The sequence below is a fragment of the Rhincodon typus genome, chromosome 10 (genome assembly GCF_021869965.1).
Source record: "Rhincodon typus isolate 14 chromosome 10, sRhiTyp1.1, whole genome shotgun sequence".
NCBI lineage: Eukaryota > Metazoa > Chordata > Chondrichthyes > Orectolobiformes > Rhincodontidae > Rhincodon > Rhincodon typus.
The window spans coordinates 20,329,471-20,344,883 of NC_063341.1; the positions used below are offsets into that span (position 1 = coordinate 20,329,471).

The 15,413-nt window shown below is 40.5% G+C and overlaps 1 protein-coding gene across 5 annotated transcripts in view; it reads left to right on the forward strand.

Annotated features, from left to right (window-relative positions):
• wdr47a (WD repeat domain 47a) overlaps positions 1 to 15,413 on the forward strand; it is a 73,205-nt gene that overhangs the window by 21,898 nt on the left and 35,894 nt on the right. For 3 of the 5 annotated variants that reach the window (XM_020527785.2, XM_048602189.1, XM_048602190.1), the window contains exons 3-5: positions 544 to 627; positions 4,674 to 4,758; positions 11,634 to 12,436. In XM_020527785.2, the coding sequence (XP_020383374.1) occupies positions 544 to 627; positions 4,674 to 4,758; positions 11,634 to 12,436 (972 nt within the window). Of the gene's footprint in view, positions 1 to 543; positions 628 to 4,041; positions 4,144 to 4,673; positions 4,759 to 11,633; positions 12,437 to 15,413 lie in introns of those variants that run through there. The other 2 variants (XM_048602191.1, XM_048602192.1) reach the window with 2 other exon arrangements.

The following is a 15,413-nucleotide window of genomic DNA, read 5'->3' on the forward strand; positions in this document are numbered from 1 at the left end:
TTATTTAACCTATTTTTTTAATCAACCTGTTCAGATACATTATTACACACCTCTGGAGCAGATGAGACTTGAACACAGGCCTCTCCGTTTAGAAGTAGGGATACTACTGCTATGCCACAAGCGGGCCTCTCACCTGATTTGACTGCAGTAAATGATTTAACCTAGCATACTTTGCCCTCATCAAGACATATTTGCTTCCAGCAGGGCTTATTTAATCATGTGCAAGAGAAAGACCCTGAAAGCTCTAACACCAGTGGTAGTTTCCTTAACAATACTTGCTCTAATATCAGAAAAGACTAGGGATGTAGTAAAGATGATGAAGATAACTCCACTGATCACTGCATAAACATGCTGAGCATCAGCTTTGTCCAGCAATCTGCAGGCTTTACAAAAGTATATTAGATAGCGAGATTAACAGTCAAATAAAAATGATGGTAATTGCATTAATTCCTTTTCTAGGTTTGATATGAAAATATAAACTTGGGTTGTGCCATCTAAAACAATGTAGCATTTCATTTTAAATCATCTTTGGGTATTTTACAGACAGCTGGTACTTGATGGCCATTGGGATGAAGTGCTTCAATTCATCCAGCCTCTTGAGTGTATGGAAAAATTTGATGCAAAAAGGTTAGCGCACTTTTTCTTTTCTTGGTTTTACCTGTTACCCCCCTCCCCCTTCTAAAATAACAAGTAACAATATTTTTGTGTTTCAAACATCAATCATAATTTACAGAAATTGCTGGAGAACCTCAGCAGGTCAGCCATCATCTGGGGAGAGAAACAAAGTTAACATTTCACATCCACAATGATGACTTCAGAACTGAAAGAGTTGTTCTGAACAATAGTCATATTGGACTTTTTTTATCTATTCATTTGCGGAATGTGGGCATCGCTTGCTGGCCAGCAGTTATTGCTCGTCCCTAGTTGCCCTTGAGAAGGTGGTGGTGAGCTGCCTTCTTGAACCATTGCAGTCCACCTGCTGTGGGTTGACCCACAATGCCATTAGGGAAGGAATTCCAGGATTTGACCCAGCGACAGTGAAGGAATGGCGATGTATTTCCAAGTCAGGATGGTGAGTGGCTTGGAAAGGAACTTGAAGGCTGTGGTGTGATGTGCTGCTCTTCTCCTTCTAGATGGAAGTGGTCGTGGGTTTGGAATGTGCTGTCTGAGGATCTTTGGTGAATTTCTGAAGTGTGTCTTGTAGATAGTACACACTGCTGCTATTGAGTATCCGTGGTAGGAGGGAGTGGATACTTGTGGATGTAGTGCCAATCAAGCGGGCAGCTTTGTCCTGGATGGCGTCAAGCTTCTTTAGTGTTGTTGCGGCTGCACTCATCCAGGCAAGTGGGGAGTATTCCATCATACTCCTGACTTGTGCCTTGTAGTTGGTGGACAGGCTTTGAGGAGTCAGGAGGTGAGTTACTCGCCGCAGTATTCCTAGCTTCTGACCTGCACTTGTAGCCACTGTGTTTATGTGGTGAGTCCAGTTGAGTTTCTGGTCAATGATAGCCCCGAGGATGTTGTTAGTGGGGGATTCAGTGATCATAACACCACTGAATATCAAGGGGTGGTGGTTAGTTTGTCTCTTATTGGTGATAGTCATAGCTTGGCATTTGTGTGGCGCGAATGACACTTGCCACTTGTCAGCCCAAGCCTGGATACCGTTGCATTTGAACATGGACTGCTTCAGTATCTGGGGAGTAACGAATGGTGCTGAACATTGTGCGATCATCAGCGAACATCCCCACTTCTGACCTTATGATGGAGGAAAGGTCATTGATGAAGCAGCTGAAGATGGTTGGGCGAGAACACTACCTGAGCAACTCCTGCAGAGACGTCCTGGAGCTGAGATGGTTGACCTCCGACAACCACGACCATCTTCCTATGTGTCAGGTGTGACTCCAACCACCAGAGACTTTGCCCCCCAATACCCGTTGATTCCAGTTTTGCTAGGGCTCCTTGATGCCACACCCTGTCGAATGCAGCCTTGATATCAAGGGCTGTCACTCTCGCCTCACCTCTGGATTTGTAATGAGGTCAGGAGCTGAGTGGCCCTGGCGGAACCCAAACTGGGTGTCACTGAGCAAGTTATTGCAGAGCAGGTGCTGCTTGATAGCACTGATGATGACACCTTCCATCACTTTACTGATGATTGAGAGTAGACTGATGGGGCAGTAATTGGCCGGGTTGGACTTGTCTTGCTTTTTGTGTACAGGACATACTTGGGCAATTTTCCACATTGCTGGGTAGATACCAGTGTTATAACTGTACTGGAACAGCTTGGCGAGGGGAGTGGCAGGTTCTGGAACACAAGTCTTCGGTACTATTACCAGAATGTTGTCAGGGTCCGTAGCCTTTGCTGTATCCAGTGTCTCCAACCAGTTTTTGATATCACGTGGAGTGAATCGATTTGGCTGAAGACTGGTATCTGTAATGCTGGGGACCACTGGAGGAGGCAGTGATGGATCATCCACTTGGCACTTCTGGCTGAAGACTGCTGTGAATGCTTCAGCCTTATCTTTTGCACTGATGTGCTGGGCTCTTCCATCATTCGAGGATGGGGATATTTGTGGAGCCTTCTGCTCTAGTGAGTTATTTAATTGTCCACCACCATTCACAACTGGATGTGGCAGGACTGCAGTGCTTAGATTGGATCCATTGGTTGTGAGATCTGTCTATCACCTGTTGCTTTCACTGTTTGGCATGCAAGTAGTCCTGTTTGGTGCTTCACCAGGTTAATTCGTCATCTTCAGGTATGCCTGGTCCTGCTCCTGGCATGCTGTCCTGTACTCTCCATTGAATCAGGGTTGATCCCCTGGCTTGATGGTAGTGGTTGAGTGGGGGATACGCAGGGCCATGAGGTTACAGATTGTGCTGGAGTACAATGCTGCTGCTGGCTGGATGCCCAGTCTTGAGTTGCTAGATCTGTGCGAAGTCTGTTCCATCTAGCATGATAGCGCCACACGACACGATGGAAGTTACTCTCAATGTGAAGGCACAACTTCGTCTCCACAAGGACTGTGCGATGGTCACTCTTACCGATACTGTCATGGACAGATGCAGCTGGCAGATTAATAAGGATGAGGTCAAGTATGTTTTTCCCTCTTGTTGGTTCCCTCGCCACCTGCTGCAGACCCAGTCTAGCAGCTATGTCCTTTAGGACCCAACCAGCTCAATCAGTAGTACTGCTGCCAAGCCACTCTTGGTGTTGGACATTGGAATCCCCCACCCATAGTACATTTTGTGCCCTTGCCACCTCAGTGCGTCCTCTAAGTGTTGTTCAACATGGAGGAGTACTAATTCATCAGCTGAGGGAGGACGGTATGTGGTAATCAGCAGGAGGTTTCCTTGCCCATGTTTAACCTGAAGCCATGAAACTTCATGGAATCTGGAGTCATTGTTGAGGACTCCCAGAGTAACTCCCTCCCGACTGTATACCACTGTGCCGCCACCCCTGTAGGGCATATCCATGGATGGTGATGGTGATGTCTGGGACATTGTCTGTAAGGTATGATTATGTCAGGCTGTTGCTTGACTAGTCTGTGAGACAGCTCTCCCAATTTTGCTTCCAACACCAAGATGTTAGTGAAGATGACTTTGCAGGGTCAACAGGGCTGTTTCTGCCATTGTCTTTTACAGTGCCTAGGTCGTCTGGTTTCATTTCTTTGAGACTTTGTAGGGATTGATACACCTGAGTGGCTTGCTAGGCCATTTCAGAGGGCAGTTGAGAGTCAGTCACATTGCTGTGGGTCTGGAGTCCAGGTGAGGGTGGCAGATGAAGGACGTTTGTGAACCAGATGTGTTTTTCCTGACAATCTGCAATGATCAGTAGATTCTTAATTCCAGACTTTTATTTTAATTATTGAATTCAGATTCCACCATCTGCCGTGATGGGATTCGAACCCGTTAGCTGGATTGATAGTCTAGTGATAATACCACTAGGTCATCACCTACCCACTTGAAACATTAACTCTTTTCCTCTCCACAGATACTGCCAGACTTACTGAGTTTCTCCAGCACTTTCTGTTTCTTTCATTTCAGATTTATAGCATTTTGTGCTTTTATATCTGTGGCGGTCTGCCAAGTGAGCAAATGAATAAACTTTCAGTTTAAGAGATTTGCATACAAGCAGATGGAGCTGAAGTAAGCATCTGAATTTCACAACTATGAATATTTGGTATTGGAAATTTACTGTTAAAATTTTGTACTTTTCTACACGTAGTCACTACCTTAATGGAACAATTACAGTCAATTAATTGTATGTTCATGGAACAGGAGTAGGCCACTCAGCTCATTGAGTGTGTCCCAGCATTCATTACAATCATGGCTTTTCAAATGTATCAATGCTCTTGACCCACCCCATCCCCATAACTCTCCACACCATTAATAATCCTAAATTTATCAATTTCTACCTTTTAAACATAGTCAAGAATTTTGAAGGTTCACAACTGTCCATGTCAAAAACTTTCTTCTCAACTTGGTCATGGCATCCCCCTTATTTTCAAATTGTGTTGCCTGGTTCTAAACTCTGCAACCAGAGAAATTTGTGCCAAATATTGATTGCTAATAATTTGTTAATTTTATTGTAGGAATGTGTCATTTTGCCTCAACTCATTGTAAACCATTCTTCATGGAGTGCAACATTATTTAATCTGGTTTATCTGCTTTTCCAGGTTCCGATATATTATTTTGAAACAGAAGTTTTTGGAAGCATTATGTGTAAACAATGCAGTGTCAGCAGATGATGAACCTCAGCATGTAAGCGCATGACCTATTTAATTTGTTCTTATGTATCATTCTATCAAATAAGTTGAAATGCTAGACGTGGCAAATATATCATTTTTAACACTGAAGATCCAAGAATAATTTCCCTAAAGTCCCTTTATTATCTCTACTCCATAGGTTTGCTAATTGTTTATTACTAATATTCTTGTCACCTTGATATCCTAATTCATTACCAGCTGAATTTCTGACCCCATATTTTCTCCCATCTCTGCGTAAGCCTTTCTGTTTGTGTACGATCACCCTTGCCTCACTTGGTGCAGAGCAATCATTCAACTGTCTAGCTTTTGCTGTGAAATTCTCATTTCAAACCTCTTGACCTCTCCTGCTCCATCTCTAATAAGACCCTTTAAAATCACATCTTGTGGCCAAAATTTTAATCATCCATTTTTATATTTATTTCTTTGACTTAATGTTGATTTTTGTTATGAATCCAACTCCTTGAACTGCCTCAGGATGTTTTTCTGTATTAAAGCTTTTACAGTAACAAATGTTGGTGAGCTTTAGCATCACCAACCAATTACGGTAACTAAAAGCAACAGAATTTTAAATCTGACATAATAAAGAGATGTGTATTTTGAAACTAATAGCACAAATCCAAGTAAAATAATGTCCTCCTGAATCATTTTTCCAATGGAAATGCTGAAACGTGAATGTGTGAATAAGGAACTATCAATATTGATGTCTTAATTGTGGTTTGAGATTATTTTATATTACATACATGATCTGTGTAGGATGAAGACTGGTACGTGATTTGTCACTCTTAATTTTATGTTCACGAAACTAGGCTAATGCTAATCCACAAGAGAGACAGCTTTGGATTTCTGCAGCATTGAGACTGGTTCCAGGGCAGGTGGGACCAATGCAAGGAAGGCAAATTACACCTGAGCAGGACTGGCACCGATATCCCCACGGGGAGATTGGAATTGATTTAAAGAAAGATAAAATAAAATATGTGTAAAATGGCAAGAAACATAAAGAAATAAAAGCTTCTATGGGTATGTCAAAAGGAAAAGATTAGCAAAGACAGATGTGGGGTAATTACAGACATATACAGGAGAATAAAATAGAAAATAGAGAAGCGAGAGAGAAACTAAATAAGTACTTTGTCTCTGTCTTCACAGAGGACAATACAAGAGGTCTCCCTGAGGTTAAAATCCCAGGGTCTGGGGAGTGTGGAACTGAAAGAAATTAGTATCAGAGAAATTAATGGAACTGAAAATCAACAAATCCCTGGGACCTGACAACCTTCACTTAGAGTGTTGAAAGAGATAACTACAGAGATAACAGATGCACTGGTGAACACCTTTCAATATTCTATTAACTCTGTGATGGTGCCTGTAGGTTGGAAGATTGCAAATGTGACCCCACCCACTGTTTAAGAAAGGAGAGGGAGAAAAAGTAGAAAACTACGTCATGTTGGCCTGATATCTGTAGAAGAGAAAATCCTGTAATCTGTTATAAAAGATATAATTATGAATATTTAGAAAATAATTGATTGGATTTATGAAGTGGAAATCATATTATACAAAACTGCTAGATTTTTTTGAGGATTTTACAACCAGAATCAATAAGAGGGAAATAGTGGATGTGATGAATTTGGATTTTCATAAGGCTTTTGATGTAATCTTACACAGGTTAGTGAACAAATGCAAAACACATGATGTTTATCCTAGCAGAAAGCAGACAATAGGAATAAATAGGTCATTCTCAGGTTGGTAGACTGTGATCAGTAGACTTCTGCAAGGATCAGTGCTTGGGACGCAGTTATCATATTCTGTATGAATTATTTAAATGTGGGGCCAATTATAATATTTCCAAATTTGCAGATGATACAAAATTGTACAGAAATGAGAGTTGTGTGAAGGATGCCAAGAAACTTCGTGAATTTAAACAGGCTGAATGATTGGGCAAGAATATGTCAGATGAAATATAATATAGATAAATGTCAAGTTATCCACTTTGATAGGAGGAATGAAGGTGCAGAGTATTTCTTAAATTGAGACAGATCGGAAAATATCAATGTCCAAAGGGACTGCAGTATCCTTGTTTATAAATCACCGAGAGTTAGCACGTACGTACAGCTGGCAATTTCAAAGGCAATTGATATGTTGGTGTTTATTGTACTCCTGATTACAGGAGTAAAGAAGTGATGTTTCAATTATATAGAACACTGCTGAGACTGCATCTGAAGAATTGTGGCAGTTCTGATCCCCTTGCCTCAAGAGGAATATACGTGGCATAGATTGAGTGAGAAAAACAGAGATTCACCTGACTAATCCCCACAACTGTCCTATGAGGAGAGGTTGAGGAGACTGAGCTTAATTCACTGACATTTAGAAGAATGAGGGACTATCTCATAGAAACTTACAAAACGATTAATGGGTTTAACAGAGTCATGTTGAAAGGCTATTTTCACCTTGCTGTGGAGTCTAGAACTAGGAACAGTCTTTAAATAAAAGACAAGCAATTTAGCACTCAGATGAGGTGGAACCCCCTTCATGCAGGGTTGGTGAATATATAAAAGCTGTAGAATCTCATTCATTGAATATGTTAAACACACAGATTCATACTTTACCGATTACCTATGACATCATGGGATATGGGAATAGTGCAGTAATATGGCATTGAAGTACATGATCAAATATTGTCTTTTTTTTGCATGTCAGAGCAGGTTTGAGGGGCTGAAGGGCCTAGTCTTGATCTGATAGCACTACCCAGATTATGAGCCGTACTTTCTTTTAGATAAGAAAAAATGTCCTTCTGACTTGTAATGAGTGGTGGCCAGATAGCCGTTTTTAAAAATGAAAAATAGTAAATAGTTCAATCAGCATTTTCTCATTCATATGATTGTAAATTTACACCAGATTGAAGTTTGATACAAGTAAAAATTACGAGATGTGGGCAGAGTAAATTTTTTTATTATTTATTTGTTCATGGGATTTGAGTGTCACTGGCTAGGCCAACATTTATTGCACATCCCTAATTTGCTTTGTGAATGTCATGGTAAACTGTTTGCTTGAATCACTGCAGTCCATGTAGAGTAGGTATACCCATTTTGCTGTTAAGAAGGGATTTCCAGGATTTTAAAGCAGCGACAATGAAGGTACAGCAGTAAGGTTGCAAGTCAGGATGGTGTATGACTGGAAGGAAATTTGCAGTTGGTGGTGTCACCATGCATCTGCTGCCCTTGACCTTCTAGATTGTAGAGGTCACAGATTTGGAATGTGCTGTTAAAAATGCTGGATAAGCATTTGTGGTGCATGATGATAGGGGGTTAAATGCTTAACGTGGTCATTGGGTGCCAATCAAGTGGCTGGCTGGTCCTGGATTTTGTCAAGCCACTTGCATGTTAATGGAGTTGCATTTAACCAGGCAAGCAAAGGATATTCCATCACATTCCTGATTTGGGCCTTGTAGATGGTAGAAAAGCATCGGCAAGTCAGGAGGTGAGTGACTTACCACAGGATTCCTAGCCTCTGATCAGCTCTTGAAGGTAAAGTATTTATATGGCTAATCCAGTTCAGTTTATGGTTAATAGTAATTCAAAGAATATTATTAGCAGATGATTCAGAGATGTTCACTAGTTTTACCATCAAGGAAAGATGGCTAGATTGTCTCTTTTTTGAGATGGTCATTGCCTCTCACTTTTGTGTGGCACAAATGTTACTTGCCACTTGCCAACCCTAGCCAGATGTTGTCCAGGTCTTGCTCCATGTCCACATGGACAGCTTCAGTATCTGAATAGTTATGAATGATGTTGAACATTATGCAGTCATCAGCAAACAATCCCACTTCTGACCTGATGAAGGGAAGACCATATCATTCAAAAATTACTAAATAATCAAGGGAAATGAGGAGAAAAGAAATTAAATACAATAACATGACAATAAAGGATATCTTATCCCAACCATCACATGAGGAAAAGTACTATTGAAACAAATCGGGGTAAAGGCCAATAAGTCACCTGGACCTGATGATGTATCCTAGGATATTAAAGGAAGTAGCTGTAGACATAATGAATGCACTGGTAGTAAGCTTCCAGGACCTTTAGATTCTGCAAAAGTACCGGACGATTGGAAAACTACTGATGTAACAATTTATTTAAAAAGGGATGGGGACGTAAAAGCAGGTAACTATAGATCAGAGGAAGGGTCACTCAACCCAAAATGTTAACTGATTTCTGTCCACAGACGCTGCCAGACCTGCTGAGCTTTTCCAGCAATTTCTATGTTTGTGCCTATAGATCAGTTAGCTTAAAGTATGTTATAGGGAAAACCCTCTATTTAAAGGAAATACATAATATGATCAAGCAGAGTTGACATGGCTTCATGAAGGGAAAATCATGCCTGACAAATGTACTGGAATTCTTTTGAGTAGTTATCAAGCAAGATGGATAAAGGAGATGCACTTGAGGGAAGTGAATATACTAAATTTGCATAAGACACAGAAAAGAGGTAGAAAGTCAAGTGATGAGAATGATTCAAGGAGCAGAGGCGTAAAGACAGGTTAAGTGAGTGGGCAGAAACTTGGCAGATGAAACATAACTTGGGAAAATGTGAGCTTGTGCATTTTGGCAGGATGCATAGAGGAGCTGAATATTTTTAAATGGAAAAAGAGTGCAGAAAACTACAGAACGAAAGGATTTGGAAGACCTTGTCCATTAATCATAATTAGCTACCATCCAAGTTCAGTATGTAATAGGGAAGACAAACAGAATGCTGGCCTTTATTTCAAAGGGAATGGAGTACAAAAGTAAGGAAGTTTTGCTGAAACTGTACAAGGCACCAGTCATACCACAGTTGAAATACTGAACAGTTTTGGGCCCCTTATCTAAACAAAAATATGCTAGCATTGGAAGCAGTCCAGAGAAGGATCACTCGGCTGATAACAGGTATGGAGGGACTGTTTGAAGAGAGATTGAGTAGGTTAGGCCTGCACTCATTGGAGTGTATTTAACAATGAGAGATGACTTTACTGAAACATTCAAAATTCTTAGGCGACTTGACAGGGTAGATGCTGAAAAATTGTTTGCCACTGTAGGAGAGCCTAGGAGCTGAAAACATATTGTCAGAATTAGGGGTCGCATATTTAAGACACAGATGAGAAGGAATTTCTTCTTGGACAGTGAATCTGTGGAATTCTTTATTGCAAAGGGCTGCCGAGGCTGGGTTGTTAACTATATTCTAGGCTGAGATAGACAGCTATTATAGATTGATAATAGATTTTTAATCAGTAAGGCAATTAACGATTATAGGGAAAAGTTGGGTGTGGATCATCAAAGCAACCTTGATCTCATTGAATGGTGGAGCAGACTCAGTGGGCTGAATGGTCTGTTTCTGCTCTATGTTTTGAGGTCTGAGCAGCTGAAGATGGTTGGACCTAGAACACTAGCCTGAGGAACTCTTCAGTCCCAGAACATTGCTGCAGATGACTGACCCACAAAGAGCCACAACTGTCTTCCTGTTTGATAGGTGTGATTCCAACTGCTGGAGAGTTTCCCCAATTCCCATTGACTCCTATTTGCAAGAGTTTCTTGATCCCATATTTTGTCAAATGCTGCTTTGACGTGAAGAGCAGTTGCTCTTGCTTCAGCTCTGGAATTCAGTTCTTTTGCCCATGTTTCAACCAGAGTTGTAATGAGGTCAGGAATTGATCCAAACTGAGTGTTTACTCAGGCTTTTACTGAGTTTGTGTTGCTTGATAGTCGTACCAAGAACATATGCTGTCACTTTATTGATGATAGAGAGTAAACTGATGGGTGCAGGGGTGGAGTGGGTGTGTTGTAATTAGCCAGGTTGAATTTGATCTTTTTTGTGAACAGGAAATAGCTGGGCAATTTTCTTCATTGCCAGGTAAATGCTGCTATCTGGCTAGTCTAGAGAGCAGAGCTATGTCATTAGCCTTTACATGATCCAGTGCTTTCAGCCATTTCTTGTTTTCACGTAGCATGAATCAAATTGGTTTAAGCCTGACATCTGTGATGCTAGAGATGTTAGGAGGATGCTGAAATAGATCATTTATGGTACTTCTGGCAGAATTTGGTTGCAAATGCTTCAGTTTTTTCTTTTGCACTAATGTGCTGGGCTGTCCTTGCATTTGAGGATGGGGATACTTTTTAAGTTATCTGCTTAATCGTGCAACACTGTTCATGACTGGATGTGACCAGTCAGCAGGGCTTAGATCTGATCTCCAATAAACCCAGAGAGCACTGGAGAAACTCAGCAGGACTGGCAGCATCTGTAGAGAGAGAAACAGAGTTAACGTTTTGAGTCTGGTGTGACAGTGCTTCATCACAAGTAGATCTGACCTACAGGTTGTGGCATTGCTTAGCTCTATCTGTTTGCATACTGCTTCTGTTTTTCATGCTTGTAGTCCTGTGCTGGAGCCTCATCAGAATGACACCTCATTTTTAGGTGTCGCTCTTTACATGCAGGTTTGTGGGTATGGAGTATATGTAGGCCAGACCAGGTAAGGATGGCAGATTACTTTCATAAAGGATATTAGTGGAGTTTCCAATCATATTTTTATAATGATAATCAACAAAAATTTCATGATTTGTCTCGCTTTTACATTTATTAATTGAAGTTAAATTCCACCTGCTTTGTCCCCAGAGCTTTTGGATGAGCCTCGATTACTTGACCTGTCTCGTTACCACAGCTCCGCAACCTCCCCTTTTCTTTAAATATTTAAAATTAAATTTTATTTCAGTTTTTTACCTCCTATTCAGAAGGGTATTGTTTCTCACGTGATGTTTATACCTTTTTAGCTTGTAAAAATCAAGGTTAGACTTGCATCAAAATATATTTGCACTAAAAAAACTCATAGATCTTGAATGTTATTTATTGCAGCTAGAGTACACAATGCAAGAGGCTGTAAAGTGTCTACATGCGCTGGAAGAATATTGTCCCTCCAAGGAAGACTACAGCAAACTCTGCTTATTACTTACCCTTCCTCGCTTAACAAATCATGCAGAATTCAAGGACTGGAATCCCAGCACTGCTCGTGTTCAGTGCTTTGATGAGGCCTGTGTTATGGTGGCAGAATTCATTCCTGCTGACAGAAAACTGAGTGAAGCTGGTTTCAAAGCAAGCAATAACAGACTATTTCAACTTGTCATTAAAGGTTTGCTGTATGAGTCTTGTGTAGAATTCTGTCAGAGTAGAGCAACTGGTGAAGAGATTAGTGAGAGTGAAGTACTGCTTGGAATTGATTTACTTTGTGGAAATGGGTGTGATGATCTGGATTTGAGCCTTCTCTCATGGCTTCAGAATTTATCACCTGATACTTTCTCATGTGCTTTTGAACAAAAGATTTTGAATATCCACACAGACAAACTTGTAAAACCTACAAGGTCTTCATACTCTGATATTTTAACACCTCTAATTAATAAACTGTCTCCTTACCCATCATCCCCAATGAGGCGTCCGCAATCTGCTGATGCATACATGTCACGATCCTTAAACCCAGCATTGGATGGACTGTCGTATGGGCTAACTAGTCAGGAGAAGCGTAATGCTGACATAGTGAACAGAAGTTCTCCAATGTCTCATTCTTTTGCGAACTTTAATTATCCTGGTACACAAAACCTTTCGAGAAGTCTCTTGCTTGAAAACACAGACTGTCACAGCATATACGAGGAATCGCCAGAAAGGTTAGTTTATTTTTGTATTTATTTATATCCTTATTACTGTTTAGATAAAAGGCTATGGGTTAATTGGCATGTCTAATAATATTTGAATCATTTATAGTATATATGCAATTCCAGTTTAGAACAGATCACTAAAAATAGCTCAATGATATATATTTTAATATTTATACTTTCCCACTGCATAGTTAATAGAAGTAAAGTAAACTGGTCAATTAGAAGGCAAATATGAATGTTGTAGTGAAGTACATAAGATATAGGAGCATGAGTAGGCCATTCAGCTTCTCAAGCCAGTCCTGCCATACAATCATGGCTGATCTGCTCCAGGTCTCAACTCATCTTTTGTGTCCGCTTTTCATAGCCCTCAACTCACTGATAGTTCAAATATCTACCAACTCCTATTTGAATACTTCCAGTGATCTAGCCTCAACACCTTTCTGGGGTAGAGAATTCCAGACGTTCATTGCCATCTGAGAGGAGAATTCCTTTGCATCTCAAATGTGTGTTTTCAAATGTGTGTCCCCTTTTTCTGTAACTCTGTACCAAATTTGAAGCTCTCCCACTACCAGAAATATCTTCTCAATATTAAGTCTGTCAAACCCCTCAGAATTTTGTGAGTTTCAATAAAATCATTCATTCATTAGAATTTAGGAGAATGATAAAAGCCTAACTTGAAAAATCAAACAACTGCAGATGCTGAAAATCGGAAACAAAAACAGAAATTGTTGAAGAAACTCGACAGGTCTGGCAGCATCTATGTAGAGAAGGCGGAGTCAACCTTTTTGGTCCAGTGACCCTCCTTCAGCACACAGCCTAACCTGTTCAGCTGTTCTCATCCTAGTGAATCACTTTTGAACCTCTTAAACCAATATGTCCCGTCTTAAATACGTGCACCCACAGCTCTAAACAGTAGTCCAGATATGGCCTCTCCAGCACCCTGTACAATTGTAAAAGACTTGCCTATTTATAAACTCCAACACCCCACCGCTAGCACTGAAGATCAGACTTCTATTTGCCGTATTACTTGTTTTGTCTTTGTACAAATCTTTTGGATTTCTTGGACAATAACATCAAGATCCCTCTGCACTGCAATTTTTCGAGTCTTTGCCGTTAATGTAATAGTCTGCTGTTTGATTCTTCCTACCACAGAAACATAGAATATAGGAGTAGGCCATTTGGCCCTTTGAGCCTGCTCTGCCATTTAATATGATCATGGCCACCATTCAACTCCAATGTTCCTGCTTTCTCCTACTGTCCTTTGATCCCTTTAGTCTGAGAGCTATATCTGTCTCATTATTGAAAACATTCAATGTTTTGGTCTTAACATCTTTCTGTGGTAAAGAATTCCACAGACTTGCCACTCCCTGGGTGAAACAATTTCCCTCATCTCTGCCCTAAAAGGCCTACCGATGTTCCTTAGACTGTGGCCCCTGATTCTCTGGACTTCCAGATTGCCAACAATATCCTTTCTGCATCTAGACCACAAGACCATACTATATAAGAGCAGAATTAGGCCATTCGGCCCAACAAGTCAGCTCTGCCATTCAGTCATTTCTGATATGTATTCTGCCTTCTCCCCATAACCCTTAATCCCTTTACTAATCAAAAACCTATCTATTTCTGTCTTATACACACTCAAAACTACCCTGTCTAACATTGTTAGAATTTCATAGGTTCCTATGAGATCACCGTCATTCTTCCAAACTCCAGTGAATATAATCATAACTGATCCAGTCTGCCTTCATACATCTGGTCTGCCATTCCAGGAATCAATCTGGTAAACATTCTTTGCATCCCCTCAATAACTGGAACATGCTTCCTCAGTTAATGAAACCAAAGCAGCGCACAAAACTCCTTATGGTCATACCGACGGCTGTACAGTTGCAGCAAGTCATCCATGCTCCTGCACACAAACCAATGTATAAAGGCCAACATATCATTGCCTGCTGCACTTGCATGCTTACTTTCAGCGACTGGTTTATGAAGACACCCAGGACTTGTTGCACTTCTCTCTTTCCCAATCTATCGCCATTCAGATACCAATCTGCTGGCCTGTTACTTTGATCAAAGTGGATAACCTCACATTATACTGCATCTGCCATGTATTTGCCCACTTGTCCATCTATAAACTTGGAGACATGACATGTATTTTCCTCATCTAAATCATTAATATACACTTGAATAGCTGGCATTCCACTAGTCACTGCCTGCCACTCGGAAAAAAGACTCTTTTATTCCTATTCTTTGTTTCCTATCTGCTAACCAGTTCACATTCCCTTTCAGTACATGAATTCCAATCCCGTGCGCTTTAATTTTCCATGCTGATCTCTTCTGTGGGACCTTATCGGCAATCTTCTGAAAATCTAAGTAAACTACATCCATGGCTCACCCTTAACCACTCTACTAATTACACCTTCAGAAAATCTAGCAGATTTGTCATACTTGACTTCTCCTTCATAAATCCATGCTGATTCTGTCCTATCATGTCACTACCTTCCAAATACTCTGCTATTATATATTTTACAATGGGTTTTAGCATTTTTCCCACAACCAATGTCAAGCTAACTAGTCTATAATTTGCTGTTTTCTCTCTACTTCCAATCTTTAAATAGTGGAGTTACATTAACTACCCTCCAACCCATAGTAACTGTTCTAGAGTCTATAAAAATTTTGGAAGATGACCATTAACCCATCTGCTATTTCTAGGGCTACTTTGTTAAGTAGTCTATAATGAAGGTTATCAGACACAGGGGACTTATCTACCTTTAATGCCATTAATTTCCCCAGCACTGTTACTCTATAAATAGTGATTTCATTTAAATCTTGCTTCCCATTAGGCAGTGTCCCTTCATATTTTTTGTAATGATGTTTTGTGTTCCTTTGTGAAGACAGAACTAAAGTATGTATTTGAGATAACAAGGTGTAGAGCTGGATGAACACAGCAGGCCAAGCAGCATCAGAGGAGCAGGAAGGCTGACGTTTC